Genomic DNA, 14368 nt, shown 5'->3' with positions numbered 1-14368 from the left:
TGGACAAAGGTTTAATCAGTTAGCATTCTCCATCTCTCTGTACTCTAGCATCCATCGTGCATCTCGAAGCCTCGAAGATGCTGTCCGGCGGACGTAGCAAGGTAAAAGGGGCAAAGAAGTCGCGTGCAAAAGAAAAAACATCGCATGGTTTCCTCAGCAGCAGAAGCTGCAGGAAGTCAGCCAGGAGCGTCTTCAGCTCAGGGTGCTGGCTAACGTAGGAGCAGTGGTCTGCTTTCAGCTCCTCCTGCAGTATAGGTACGAGAAAAAGAGTTTGTGGAAGGGAGACCAAGAGGACTGCGAAACCCACAAGCCTTGTGAGGGGCTATTTGGGGTACTCTTTCGTACATTCTATAATGCTTGTAGTAGTTTCAATGTTTTCCTAATGTTGGTATATAATCCTTTGCTATTTTTTATGATTTCGGCTATTGAATTTAGTACATCACATTAGTTTCTGCATGTGAATGGCCACCTTTCTATCAAGAAACTTTGAGTACAGTTCCATGTCCTCCTCCCAGATGAGGGGTTTTTTCTCAAAGACTGGCTTGTGGTCTCCGTCCTCTGAGGAAAATAAAAACCAAATAAACAACAAAAAAAAACATGGTAAACGTTGATGTAAAGGTTCACGCTGAAAAGGGCTGCAGGTTTGGTAAAACGCCCCGACCTGCGTCAGGTGGGACAGGAGTCTGGAGAAGGATCATTGAGACCGGCGAGCCCACTTCCACTCTACTTGCTAAATGTCTAGACCCAGGAAAGACAGAAACAGTTTCAAGGTTACTTTTGTGAGTTCATATTCTAGCTCGATCATCCCTAACTACAGCAGAAATGTATGACGTGACTGTTCTGAACAGGTGGAAAAGGCCCTAGATACCAAAAAAAGAGAAAGCTATTTTTCAGTAAGGAAGTCCTACCCATCCGGCAGAAAGTAGCAGTGCCAGGTAGCTGGGTGGTCTCCCGTAGGGGAGATGGTCCTCTCAATGCCAAACACATCTACCAACTCTTTGCCAACGACCTGCTTCTTTGACCCCAGCTCCCGCTGAAGGAATGTTAAAACAGGCTTCAATTAGAAAGTTTAATTAAGCCAATAATGATAACAGCGGATGTGCTACTGGAAGTGGAAGTGCTATGATTCTTGCTGTTGTCACTGAAAAAAACATACCAATAATCAAATATGAGATGATCGCATACCAGGTCAAAATGCAACCCGAGCACTCACGTAGGTTGAAAGAGCGATTTGAGTGTCGGCATCGAATGACAGGAACACCATGTTTTCTGGAACCTTCTTTCGCTGAGCCAAAATGTGCACCATCACGAGATTGGACGCTTCAGACACAAACCCGCGTAGAGAGTCCAGTGGTAGTGTGAACGTATGCTTATTAACTTCCTAGAGAAAGGCAACGTTAACATTGCTTATTTGCCCTCAGTATAATTTAAATCACAATGAAAAAGTAGAAAAGGCTGCAGACAGCAATCTGAGAGCCCTGTCCTATAGACACGAGGTCTAGACAAACCCTGAAGTGGGTCGTAAATTAGGTCACCTCTCTTTCTGTAATGACTCTGTTCACCACTAGATGGCCGTCTTGTCTCACTATGTGCACCTTCCTGTCCAGCGTGTGTTCCTGCAGCTGAATAAGCAAGTCACGTCAAGTGTTCGTCTGTGTTGCGTTATGCAGTACAAAAGCACAGAGGCCATGGAAATGGGGGAAAAAAAATGTTTATGTAAGACGAACACGTGGTCGTATTAACGTAAATAACGTAACATGCGATAAGCAGAAAGACACCTTCATATATTCATGATGATTCTCTTCTAATGTCTCGAGCCTTCCAGACACGTAGGCTGCGAACAGTGGGTACAAAGATGAGCAGTTTCAATACATTTACGGCATTTAGCGGACGCTTTTCTCCAAAGCGACTTAAAATTATGACTGAGTACAACTTGAGGGTTAAGGGTCTTGCTCAGGGGCCCAACAGTGGGAACCTGTCAGTGGTGGGGCTTGAACCAGCAAGTCAAGTGCATTACAAGTCAAGTGCAATACAACTTTAGAAATGGACAGGACAAATGCACGCAATTGCAAAGGTTAGAAAAGCGGAACACTTTTCTCATTTAAACCGGAGGCCGAGCCTCACCCGCAATGGAGGTGCCACAGGGCCAGTCCTCAATTTTTCCGTGACTATCAGCTTGCACCGTGTAGCAGGGCTCCTCGTTGTAGCTGGACTTTTGGACACTAACACGAAACTCTCCCACCTCCCTGCCACTGTGGGATACGGTCACCAGAGAGTTCACCAACAGGCACCGATCCACGTCTTCTGGGCCTGAAATGAACAACTGGTGACTGTCCAGTCAGGTCCAAATACTTTGCAACCTAAAGAATCATGCTGCAGTTAAACTTGAGGCAGCAAAAATACACAACTAGTGTTGGAATATTTGACTAGTAGACCCCGAGATCTGGGACATGCCTTGGGTCACCAGTTTGGAAGGTTTGTGCCCCTGCAAATATGAATTAATACTGACGTGATATCACAAGGAAAACGGCAAAATCCGGAATAAACTAATTTGTATATTATTTAATTTAAAACGTATGGTGGAAAGAAGCATTAAAAACGGACAAGAAACCTTTCACATCTCTGCAGCAGGTTTAACGTCAGACTATACCGGTGAGCCGATAGCTTAGATCAGGAAGCTACTGGTCCCAGAACAGTTTTTATACAGAAAAAAAAAAAACAAATCCAAGAGTCTTCGAAAAGCGTCCAAGACGCCTCACCTACCGATGCTGCACAGAAAGTCTACAGCCTCCTTAGACGCTTTTAGTGCTTCCGTTTCCACGGGCAACCCCTCAGCGTCTTTCATGTTTTTTGTGTTTAATTTAACGTTATGTGAAGACGAACATCAACGAGACTTTCTAAGCCAGAACTAGTACGCTCGCGATAGAAAATAAGATATTCCTGCGCTCATTCCTTGGAATCAACATCATCGGTCTCCTTGGCAACAGCAACATGTACCGTAAGTCTCATCGTAGTCGTGCAGTAAATATCTAGTGTTTGCTACTACAAAAAAAAGGCCACTCTAATAAAACCATTGTGCACGATGTGTTTTATTGTTCACAAAACGACAAAAAGGTATGGTGCTTTTAGTACCTTCCTTACAGAAAAATGTTTGCGGTTAAATTCACTACAGAACATTTCAATTTTCATAAGATAAACGTGTTAGGCAGGTGACTTACATTTGAGTCCAGAGAAGATTAACGATTGCACTAGAACTAGAGAAGAAGTATACCAAACATTAAAGGGGGGTTGTATAGAATACGTTTCAAGTTTTACATAAAATTAGCCTATCACAATTAGGTCTGGTCTCGAGAGACAAAACAATAAACAAATCCAGCCATTTAGACAATAGTGTCCGATAAACAGTTTCTCAATAATGCCCAGATATGAAAGTTACATTGGTATGGTGCAAGTGTGCAAACGCTCACATCAGTTGAGTCAGCATTCACTCCTAGAGTAGTCCCAGACACTCGAGCGAGGAATCGCGAAACAGCCCGCTCGAATCGTGAGCTGTACGGTTCGAGCGGGTTCAGCAGGTTTCTCTTTATAAAATCGCAGCGGGGGAGGAGGGGAGGGACGCAGCACCTATCGGCTCTTGTAAATGTCCTTCCGCCGGCGTAGCTCCTCCAAGACTCGGGCTCGGTACGAAGTCCAGTCTTCGTCCTGGTTCTGATGCAGACCCAGTGCACGGTGAAGATCCTGCGCGTGGCTCCTCAGAAATGGATTGTATTGCTTTTCTTCTCCCAGTGTAGACGGGCTCTAGCAGAAAAATGTTAAGATCATTGCTTTAAAATAATAATAAACAACAACATAACAATAATGATAAATAAATAAATAGATAAAAACACAGAATAATGTCCACAGTGAGAACATTTTAGGGGCACAGATGGAAGCAGCACACACTGGGGAGAACACATGCCTTTATTTTCGGAAGTGAACTAACTGAAAAAATGCCAAATCTCCTTCGCTCATAGCAAGCAGAAGGAAGGCGAGGCAAGTTCACCTGTGTGGCGCTTCTCACACACAGCGGCAACTCAAAGTGCTTTTAGTTCGTTTAAAGAGGGAAAATTGAAGAAATGAAAGAAGGTGACGAGGAGAAAGCCAAACGTGGCCGCGCACAGCTCACCGTGCACAGCCGCTGACTTCTCTGCTTCAGGACCCACTGCAGTTTCTGCTCGCGCACCATGTTGCTGGGTTCCGCCTCAGCGGCAAACAGCAGGTTGTCCTCCGCGTACTCGTGACCTGACGGACAAACCACGGGCCTTGAAAGCACAGCCTCCCAACTTTAACTTTCGACCCGACCGTGTGACCCCTCTGCCCTCTCTATAGCCCTACAGGTCTACCCCAGGACTGCGGGGCAGGAGTCGTCGACGTTACTGCTCCGGAGTGAAGCGTTTACAGAGAAACTGTAATTGTGGATTGTAAGGGGCTTACCAGGCCACAGCAAGGTATCGTCGTTCAGGGAGCTGACTGTGTCCAGAGATGACAGCATCGTCGAAGCAGTGCCTTCAAACATGCGTCCTGTAAGGGCCAGAAATGTTTCAGCCGTCCTCGTGACAGGAGACCGGCCCAAAAAAACCCCCAAAAAACTTGGTTTCTTTTATTTTCTCCCTAAAGCTGCTTCTCTTAGCTGTACATACACCAACTTACAAAGAGAAAAGTAGCAACTACTGGACCCAATTTAATGCATCTACAAAACATTTACTGTGCAAATAATGCAGTGATCACGTTGGCATGTAATCATTTGAAGTACAATTACAAAGACACAAATCTTTTGGAACAGTCTGTGTTTATTTATAAATGGCTCCTAAAGTGTGACCCAATATTTATAACAATTTTAACCACCACAAAAACAACATTTTTGAGTGGCATATCCTTATATAAAAAAAATCCCCACCCTGGGTGGTCTTTACTCTTCAACCTCAGGTCCTCTACCAGAGGAGAGAGATAAAGACAAAATAAAAGTTCTACACAAAGTCTCCATAGAAACAGGACCTTTCGGACAGAGGTCATTGAGCGGCACAAGCAAAGTGCTTCTGAATTTGTAGGAGGCTCAGTCTCTCAGTCTTTCCAAATCAGGTCAAATATTTGGGATGTTTTGCCATGAGCTTACTCTGACTTCTCTAAGATTCCCTAGCAAAGACACCTACATTTCTCTATTTGTGACTGTGGAGTGTGTGTGTGTGTGTGTGTGTGTGTGTGTGTGTGTGTGTGTGTGTGTGTGTGTGTGTGTGTGTGTGTCTGGTAGGACAGGTCAAACCTACACCTGAATTGTTAGGTAAACCTGAGTGCAATTGCCCACTTACATAAAATGTTCTGTGCGTTGTTTGTTAAAGACCATCTTTGGTCATCATCATGACTGGGATGCTGATCAGATCACATTTTAGGAGCCATTCACACACGTGTATTTTGAGTGTCAGTGAGATGACTTTAGACATCCTCACACCTACCGCATCCAGAGAGGAAGAGCAGATCCCCTGAGAACAGACTGCTATGACCTCCAAACACACAGCCGTCCAGGAGGTAGATCATGTGACCCACAGTGTGGCCAGGTGTGCAAAAGGCCCTGAAGCGCAGCCGCGTCCCAACATCTACAGTGTCTTTGTCTGTTAGAGGACTAGAAATCCCAGACACCCAGTATGGCATCAAAATACAGCAAACTGAGGTCCAAATATCTCAACTCCCTTTCTGTTGAAAACTAGCACCAAGCATAGCTGTGTGTTGCATACTTTTGTTGTGGTAAAAGAAGCCAAGCAGTTATCACATGCTAAAGTATACTAAAGCAGTTACCACATGCTTTATCACATGTATGTCATTTTTACAGCAGAATCCACCGGGATTCCTGCTTATCGTGACGTTACATCATTATCATACAACAGAAATGCAGACAGAGACCAACACAGGTAGAAATGAGGTGACATGCACTTACTGTGTAAGGCCAGGAATGTTGTCTGTTGCACTTCCATAGACCCTACAGGAGCTGTGGTACCTTCTGAGAGCTCGGTTTCCTCCACTGTGGTCCCTGCCAATGAGACATGTGCACAGGACGGGCTTGTTTAAGAGCTACACGCAATACCGAGCAATAAAGCATGACCTAAAAGGACTGGGTCTAGTCTACGTTAATGCCCTGCAGACACATCAATCCCAGATGGGGATTCATCGTTCTGACCTTGTATAGAGGATCCTTAGGCCAACTCATAGATGTAAACAGTCTGGATACTAATCAAAACTAAAGGATCACGTCGATTTCTGCCCACTCACCAGTGTTTGTGTGTGCAAAAAATGGCTTCCAACGTCACCCCTTCTTCTTCGAGGCAAGCCTGCATGGACGGATCAAGCCAAATTATGAAATCTGATACAGGACGGTATGAGGTTCTTTCACCATTTTGTTGTTATGCTGAAACTCCATATCAAAGGCTCTAATATCTTTACTCCTCCATATATAATCAGGGTTAGACATGACAGAAAGTACTAAATACTAAAAACAAAGTGTTTTAGTAACAATTTTAAACACATGAAAATGGTTTTCATGTCAGTGACCGGGCTACACTGATTGAGACTTAACTACTTTTATTAGAAATTTCCCTACTGAATGATAATATAAGTGCATTGGGAGACCACTAATAAAGTGGGGGTTTTTTTTGGTTTTTTTTTTCAATTTTACGTCAAACATTATGTGGTGTGCCACTGTAGTCTGACCTTACAACAGTTCCGAAACATTACACATACCTGAACTGACTTTGGGTCAGCAGGATCGACTACAGCAGCAAGCCGTGATGCAGTGTCGATGATTACATAGCTGTAGTTGTCCGACAGGACAGGTACCGGAATGATTTTCACTCCTAATGACACAAATAAAATCGCAGGATAAATTAAGGCCGATCTCTGTCTCTGTTTGAAATCGCGTCCGGTTCTGGAGTGCGTTCAGACCGACTCCGGTACCTACCGTTTATTGTCGTGGGCTGGGTTCTGGAGTGGCCGGTCGGGAATTTCTCACGGGCTTTCTTCATCTGACGTTTGTGAAACATGTAGCCAAGCTTGGTCCGTGAGTAAAGCGAGTACCTGGACAAAAAGAAGCAGCAAAACGAGCTACAAGTCCATTCTAGACGAAATCTCCAGCCTGCTGGGGCTTGTACACGAACACCAGGTGAACAGTGCTTTGAGACCAATCCGGGCCTGTTTCAATGGTCTCAACGGCGCCGCAGTCCGCGAAACAAAACGATGAATATCGGTAGTACAATCAATCACAGTGATGTATGATAAGATATATTTGTGCTGCGCCTCTAAAATTCGCTTGAGGGGAGCAACACAACCGACCGTTTCTGCAGGACATTAACGACGACCTGGAAAACCATCTGTCAAACATCCACAACTGCAAGCGGGTAAAACCGTGTCGTTTTAACGTGTTGTTGGCTTACGCGATCCAAAACAGTGGTTTCTCCGTGCGGGCCATCAAATCCCTCAGAAGGCCTCTTTTCCATGAACCTTTCCGTGGAGCCCTGAACAGGCGACAGATCCAGAAGCCGCCGCAGACCGAGGCGAGCCCAAAAAGAAACAGCGTCCAGTCCGGAAGCGCCATCACGGTGGGCGGAGGACTGCCATAAAGAACTGGTGTGAGGAGCCGCTTTATTGGTAACCAGTGTCGGGCTCTGTTTGGCCGATACTGGTGAGCACAGAAAATATTAATCGACTTTATTGGTTACATTAACCTAAATCTGAAAACGGATACACTTTGTACGTACATCTGCGATTTTCCAATGACGCCAGTTTAATTTTCCTAAAGTATACCGCAACTATCACATTTATTTATTTACTCGTTTGTATGTTTGTTGGTTTGTTTATAATTCAATTTAGCAGTTCATTTACTCTAATGTCACGTCGCTTTGCTCCATGACAGGGGAACGTACTGTGTGACTGCAGCGCCGCGCAGTGTTGAAAACGCTGAAACTTGACAGCCATCGTGCGGGGCGCAAACACGCAGATAGGGTGTGTCCGCCGCGCACTCTGTTACTACAGAAAACTTCACGTCAGGGCTTTAAAACGTACTTTTAAATCATGTGTGTCAATGTAAGACCAACGTCATAACGATCACAGCTACGAATGAGAGAAAACCCGAGCGTAAACTGGATGTCTGTCGACCCCACCTACAATTGGTTTGAGAGATCGTTTGGGCAAATTTCGTAGATACGTCACTACCAGACTCGGAGCAAGGAAGAGACCAGGGGAAAACTATTAAAAGCAGGGATGTAGGTTTTTTTGTGCTTACAATGAAAAGTAATTAATTCGAAATTACGACTTGTTTTCGTTTCGTTGTTGGATTCCTTGTCCTGCTTTGTTTTTCGTCCTCTTAAGTGCGGCATAGGAACATATTTAATCAGTCATTTATTTTTTCCTGTGGCCCAAGAAACCAGTCTGGTAAGGCAACACACTTTATTTGTGTGTTTGGTTTTGTTTCGAGTGAATGTGGATCTTGTCTGATTTGTTTATGTTTATGTTTATGTTTCTTTTTGTGATCGACATTCGGAAGAGAAGATCGTGTTGTCGGTAATTTTGAAGTTCATGATGTATGTTGTGGAATAAATTACTTTTTTATTGTCTTTTATGGAAATGTACTCTCACTTATATCTTGGGATGAGTGACGTTTAAAATGTAGAAAGGGGTAAGACTATCGTTGAATTTAATGTCAAATCCATTTTCCCTTTACTTACTCATTTGACTTTTATTCTTTATCATGAGAAGGATTCCTGTTATTAAAAGGCCCTAAATCGTGTGATGGAGTTATAAAAATGTGAGCATTACGAAAAATAGGCTCGCTCTTACACAGTCGATGGCTGGATTGTGTTTGCATGAAGGTCTGAGCGTGTGTGAAAGAAGGTTTGTGTTTGTTTTGGTTGTTTGCCGAGCAGGGAACATGGCTGGAGCCACGGGGGCCTAGGTGGATTTGGACTGGTTTACACTGGTGCATGCGCGAAAGCTCTGCTGACCGACAACAGCTTAACTGGATTGATTTTTCTTAAAATACCTTTGGACAATCTGCTGTGATGTCTAAACAAACAAACAAACAAACAAACAAACATCGACCTTTACGAACAGTTCGCGTGCTGCTGACGAGTTCACGCGGTTCGTTCCTCACGCGGCTGCGCTGGCCCTGTGGGCTCGCTGTCCAAACCTGCGTGCAAACGGAGAAAAGCACGGAATCGCTGAAACACATTGGCAGAGGCAACCCTAGAAGAGACCTGGCGCAGACCCTGGCTGCATTTAGCACTGTGCTGAAGTGGTCTGCAGTAGCTATACAGGAGATTTACAGTGATATTTGTTCGGTGGTTTTGTTACCGCTTGAAAGAACTCAACTCAGTTCTCAGGGTCCAAGCTAAGGTTCGCCATTAGTGCCAGGTGGCCGCATAACAACTTATGCCAACGGAAAGACCAGAATTTCTTTTGGTTGGTGGTTGGCATAAGTAACTTTACGCACGGTAATATTTCTAAGAAGCAACACGGAGGATAAACAAGAAAGCCCTCAAAGAATTTGTCAGTTACGCCCATAATGGTAATGTTTTACCACAAGCGTCTTCCTTATCCTAACATTAACATGATTGACAGTTTTATTTATGGGTTTGAAAGCAGTGAAGGTGGAAGTGCACTTCTATTAAACATTCTACTTGTATAATTCTATTTTCTGGTCCTCTGTACTACAGTGTTAATTACCTGTTTAACCGTTTGTCTGTACGGCAGATCTGAAATTATCTTTAATGCAGATAATGGATTTACAAAAACAAACAAACAAACAAAAACAATCGGGAGATCATATTATGTTTGAAAATCAGTGTATCTGAGTCTTGGTTGGATGTCAGGTCACATTGTCATTTTCTTGTCTCTTTTCCAAGGCATTACTGAGGTAACATGTCAAGATCAGACTTCCCAAGATCAGACTTCCCACCAGGTTACGATGAGTCGCACCTGCTCCCCAACCCTCAGTATGCGGGAGTGCACCCATCCGCACCCCCACCGGCTTACGGCTTTCCCCCTTATGGAGGCCAGCCACAGCTTGGGGGACCTGCATATCCTCAGCCCTCTGCCCCTTACCCTGGAGCACCCCAAGGATACCCTCCACAGCCTGGGTTTCCAGGCCAGGGCTTCCCGCCACCTATGCCCATAATGCCTCCGACCATACCCCTCTCTGGATCAGGTAAGACGCCCCCTGCAGGCTGCTGACGTATGAATGCTTTTGGGTCATAAAGCGAACGGTCACAAAGCCTCTCAGGTTGAGATGACAGCTCGTGGAGCTGTTTCTCTTTCTAGCGTTGCCATTTCAGCATAGGCAAGGATATGTCAAGTATCTTTAAGTAAGAATCCTGACCTTGGGTCAGATATCTGTCTCTTGAACTACTTAGGAAATGTGAGGCCAATCAAATCACCAATCTAAGACACAGAGGACCATCACACTGCCTAGCACAGAGTTTCTGTTTTGTTTAATTTTTATATGCTTAATGCAACTAATAAGAGACCTGACAGTTGGACAAAGAAAATTTGGAGTTTGATACGCTTCTGCCCCTAATCTGACCTCTGCAATACTACATCGCACTGCTACTGCAGATGTTATGCTTGTAATGCCTTAAACAGATCTCCGCTAATGTCGTCTGAGATAGCAGCTAATGGCTTGTGCAGCTGGGATCTTTTTTTATATTTGTGGTATCGCACACTGGGGTTTTGTAGAGATATGAATGCTAGCCTGAGCTAACAACACATTTCTTGGCTCTCAGGCGATGAAGGCTTCACGACGGCACAGGGGTGGGACAGCGTAGGTGTGCGGCACACTTTTATTCGGAAGGTATATTACTACTTCCATTTAATGCTCTCAATTCAAACTTGAGTGATTTTCAAGAAACCGTCATGCTTTTATATTGTATTAGCAGAGCCATTATGGCCATTTATATTAATATAGGATGCCTTAAAAATATTTAAGAATGAAAAGGTTTTTTTTATAATTTAGGTATTAGAAATTAATATAGTTAAAGAACAAAATATATAATGACAGAAAAAAAATGTAATTATTGTAAAGTATGCTGTTAATTTTTAGTGATTCCTGTAACCGCTAATGTAAAAACGTTCACCTCTCATAAAAAACGAACTGTGTTCATGTTTCTGATTGGCTGGACTAATGTCCGCTCCTTCCTGATAGGTGTACTTAATCATCGGCGCTCAGCTTCTCGTCACCGTCGGTATTGTGGCCATTTTTACATTTGTGTGAGTCTGCATGTTTGTATCTACGTTGTGCTGGAAAGAGAAAGTGAGACCTCTTGTACGTATGGGTGTGAACCTGCTTTCTTTAGCGATTAGAGACAATAAAGCAAAATTGCTGCGACATACGTCTTGCTGTCATATTAAGTTCTACTATATGGTAATTATCCTAGCAGGGTTCTTCCTAGTAGTTTTACCCTTGTGGTATTGTGGTGTTCTGTGTTTTTACTGTTTGTGTTTTATTTTGTTGTTTTTCTTGGTCTCAGGGAACCTGTGAAAGCGTTCGTTGTAGAAAATCCAGGAGTCTACTATGCTTCCTAGTGAGATTCATTTTCTCATTCACCTTCCCCATGCATTACATGCATTTAATACTGCAGTGTTAAAAGGAGGAACTTGGCATGGCCTAATGTCCAGCGGACACTGCTGTATAGCTGTGTAACTCTGCATCCATGTCTCTGCAGTGCGGTGTACTTCGTCACTCACATGGTGCTGGCCTGCTGTGAGGGACCTAGGTGAGCAGACAACTAATTATATTTATAGTACCAGTCAGAGGTTTGGACACACCTTCTGATCCAATAATTTTTCTTTATTATTTATTTTATTGTGAATTAATATTGAAGACATCAGAACCATGAAAGAATGCATATGGAATTATGTAGTGAACAAAAAAAGTGTTCAATAAACCAGAATGTTTTATACTTTAGATTTTTCACAGTAACCACCTTTTGTGTTGAATCTGTACTACAGTAATTTTAAAGTCAAAGATTTCATGTGCACAGAGTAATTGAATCAAAAATCAAGTGAAAATAACAGTTGAACTGCCACAAGTGGGCAAAGGGTAAACATCAGTTACATTGGCTGATATACCTAAACAAGTACTAGTAGAGAATGATAACGTGTGGTAGGTGTTGTGGTGTGTGGTCCTACATATAGCACCGCTCTCTTTCCTGTTACAGGAGGCGTTTCCCATGGAACATTATCCTACTGGCCCTTTTTGTGAGTGCAGAAGTGCTGAGTCATTCAGGGTGAAGTGTGCTTAGACGAGGGTGTGGCCAAGCTTGAAGTGGAAAATGCTCAGTAGCCATGAAACGCAGTTTTTCCTTCTTCTGACCAAAACACGCAGTGTTTCCTCACAGTGTGGCTTTTGTGTGTTACACCTTAGCAAGTAGAACATGCCTCATAAGAACATACAACTTTTCTATAATTCTGACTTTTTTTCCTTGTATTTCTTAGACTCTAGCCTTGTCCTATATGACGGGGACAATATCAAGGTGGGTGCCGCTGCATGTTATCAGGCAGTGCTTTTAATGGCAGGTTTTGTTCAACAGGGTGTGTGACCGGGAACCATTACTCATGTGTGTTGACATCAATTCTTAGGATGTTTGCAGCAATACTCCATCAATCACTTTTTTTACTTGATAAGTAGTATGTTGAGTATTTTTACATAACAAAATCCTTCATAATATATATATTCTTTTTAAAATTCTAGTTACTATGACATTAAATCTATATTCCTGGCTCTGGGGATCACAATGATTGTCTGCCTCGTTGTAACTGTCTTCTGCTTCCAGACAAAGGTAGCGTAAAGTGACTGCCAGCATTTTGGGTTTATACAAATATTTACTTGACTTTTCTGAAGACATTTTGTGTGTGTCATATGAATTAGTCTTGCTGATTATCACTGGCACTCCCAACAGGTGGATTTTACCAAATGCCAAGGTCTCTTCTGTGTACTTGGAATTGTCATGTTTGTGACTGGCATCATCACTGCGATTGTGCTGGCATTCAAATATGTAAGTTCATACCTCGGTCACACCTGGAGGGTGTTATCATAGCCTCATTTTCATAACTGCTTCCAAGGTTCCAACAGGTCATGGAATTTCTGGATTAACATGGAATTTCAAAACGTCTATTCCAGAGAGGGAATGTCAGGGGATTTCATCATTTTTTGGGTTAAGTCATAGAATATGACAGAATTTAGTTGGCACTATCTTTAAATTTATTAAAATGTTATCAATGTTATGTTTCCTGTGTTGTGTAAGGTTGCAATTGTTACTTGGTTTTTCCTTGTCCATTTGAAAAAAAAAAGGCCTGTTTTTTTCAATTATATGTCATGGAAATTCAGATTTTTAGTCAGGGAAAAGTCAGGGGAATTTGACATTTCACTTGGAGTTGGAACCCTGCACTTCCCTTTCTGTTTTTCTTTTAGATTCCGTGGCTCCATATGCTGTATGCTGCCATTGGCGCCATTGTGTTTACCCTGGTGAGTTTACACTTACTGGTGAGATGACACTTGAAATTGTTCACACTAGTGAGTTTACGCTGGCAATCATGTTAACGCCGGCAGTTTAGAACTTAAATGTGTGAGGCTGTTTTTGGATGCTTGGCGTGGCCATTCTCTTCTGATGGCGTTTTTCTGATCCATCGTCCCTTTGTCTAGTTTCTGGCCTACCATACGCAGCTTCTCATCGGGAACAGAAAGCACTCCATCAGCCCAGAGGACTACGTATTTGCTGCTCTCTCCATCTACATTGACATCATCCAGATCTTCCTCTTCCTCCTACAAATCATTGGAGCGTCTCGACAATAGTTCCCTCAGGCTGGCCTTCTGAGCTCCACCAGCCCAGGCATCACTTATTGTCTGAGGTCTGGTGTACTATGCACTTCTGTCTTGTCCATGTATTCACTCGTGAGGGCTTCTGTGAACTTCACCGAGGTGATCTTTTAAAGCCTTGGTCTTCTCATCTTTGTAACGATGGTGGTGAGACATGAAGGTCAAGTTACCCTTCTGCAGTTCCGACTGCTGTCAGCAACTGCCTGTTACCACGCTGCCAAAGTTTTTACGAAGGAGTGTTCTGAATTTAGGCTGTAAACATCTTTTCCATGTTATAGTAAAGTTGTTTCCATTAGAATGGAATATTTTAACACCCTATGAAATGAATGTGGTTTTATAGACACACTATATGATACTTGTTTTGATATATGCTGCATTTTATTGTACTATAATGTTGAAATTAGCCAATTAAATTCAGTTTGAAGTACATCCGATTTTCTTCCATTTATGTGCCAGAAATCCACAACTTATTCTAAT

The 14368-nt window shown here is 43.1% G+C and overlaps 3 protein-coding genes across 4 annotated transcripts; 1 reads left to right on the top strand and 2 right to left on the bottom strand.

The window, feature by feature from the left end:
- Positions 1 to 3: 3 nt before the first annotated feature.
- catip (ciliogenesis associated TTC17 interacting protein) lies at positions 4 to 2927 on the bottom strand. Its single transcript, XM_027018407.2, is given in 10 exon segments — positions 4 to 244; positions 470 to 576; positions 579 to 636; positions 639 to 738; positions 909 to 1033; positions 1214 to 1381; positions 1536 to 1622; positions 1779 to 1834; positions 2125 to 2310; positions 2764 to 2927. Coding segments are annotated over 10 exon segments (1194 nt in total). The 5' UTR covers positions 2846 to 2927; the 3' UTR covers positions 4 to 19.
- A 144-nt stretch (positions 2928 to 3071) lies between these two features.
- On the bottom strand, positions 3072 to 7683 carry pnkd (PNKD metallo-beta-lactamase domain containing). Its single transcript, XM_027018438.2, has 9 exons — positions 7458 to 7683; positions 6986 to 7101; positions 6769 to 6881; positions 6301 to 6359; positions 5969 to 6061; positions 5490 to 5656; positions 4474 to 4560; positions 4166 to 4281; positions 3072 to 3798 (listed from the first exon to the last, which is right to left on the bottom strand). The coding sequence occupies exons 1-9, from the start codon at positions 7616 to 7618 to the stop codon at positions 3625 to 3627; spliced, it is 1086 nt and encodes a 361-aa protein (XP_026874239.2). The 5' UTR covers positions 7619 to 7683; the 3' UTR covers positions 3072 to 3624.
- tmbim1a (transmembrane BAX inhibitor motif containing 1a) lies at positions 7651 to 14320 on the top strand. Of its 2 annotated transcripts, none has more exons than XM_035525999.1 (12): positions 7651 to 7705; positions 9924 to 10225; positions 10800 to 10867; positions 11219 to 11283; positions 11544 to 11597; positions 11739 to 11789; positions 12234 to 12273; positions 12511 to 12548; positions 12767 to 12854; positions 12975 to 13070; positions 13487 to 13540; positions 13718 to 14320. In XM_035525999.1, exons 2-12 carry the CDS (start codon positions 9940 to 9942, stop codon positions 13865 to 13867), a joined length of 990 nt encoding a protein of 329 aa, XP_035381892.1. In that variant the 5' UTR covers positions 7651 to 7705; positions 9924 to 9939; the 3' UTR covers positions 13868 to 14320. The 2 variants fall into 2 exon arrangements, with proteins under 2 accessions (XP_035381892.1, XP_026874240.2); XM_027018439.2 differs by lacking the exon at positions 7651 to 7705 and adding an exon at positions 7993 to 8454.
- The last annotated feature ends 48 nt before the right edge of the window (positions 14321 to 14368 follow it).

Source organism: Electrophorus electricus, chromosome 1, assembly GCF_013358815.1.
Source record: "Electrophorus electricus isolate fEleEle1 chromosome 1, fEleEle1.pri, whole genome shotgun sequence".
NCBI classification, from domain to species: Eukaryota; Metazoa; Chordata; class Actinopteri; order Gymnotiformes; family Gymnotidae; genus Electrophorus; species Electrophorus electricus.
This window is presented reverse-complemented; position numbering and strand designations above follow the sequence as displayed.

Excerpts from the sequence above, each read along its gene's own strand:
- pnkd (XM_027018438.2), bottom strand. The coding sequence starts at position 7,618 with ATGGCGCTTCCGGACTGGACGCTGTTTCTTTTTGGGCTCGCCTCGGTC. Across the intron at positions 6,360-6,768 it reads CTGACCCAAAGTCAGTTCAG|GCTTGCCTCGAAGAAGAAGG; the intron begins GTATGTGTAATG and ends CCGTCCATGCAG. Across the intron at positions 3,799-4,165 it reads GAAGTCAGCGGCTGTGCACG|AGCCCGTCTACACTGGGAGA; the intron begins GTGAGCTGTGCG and ends TTTTTCTGCTAG.
- tmbim1a (XM_035525999.1), top strand. The coding sequence starts at position 9,940 with ATGTCAAGATCAGACTTCCCAAGATCAGACTTCCCACCAGGTTACGAT. Across the intron at positions 12,549-12,766 it reads ATGACGGGGACAATATCAAG|TTACTATGACATTAAATCTA; the intron begins GTGGGTGCCGCT and ends TTAAAATTCTAG. Across the intron at positions 13,071-13,486 it reads TTGTGCTGGCATTCAAATAT|ATTCCGTGGCTCCATATGCT; the intron begins GTAAGTTCATAC and ends TTTTTCTTTTAG.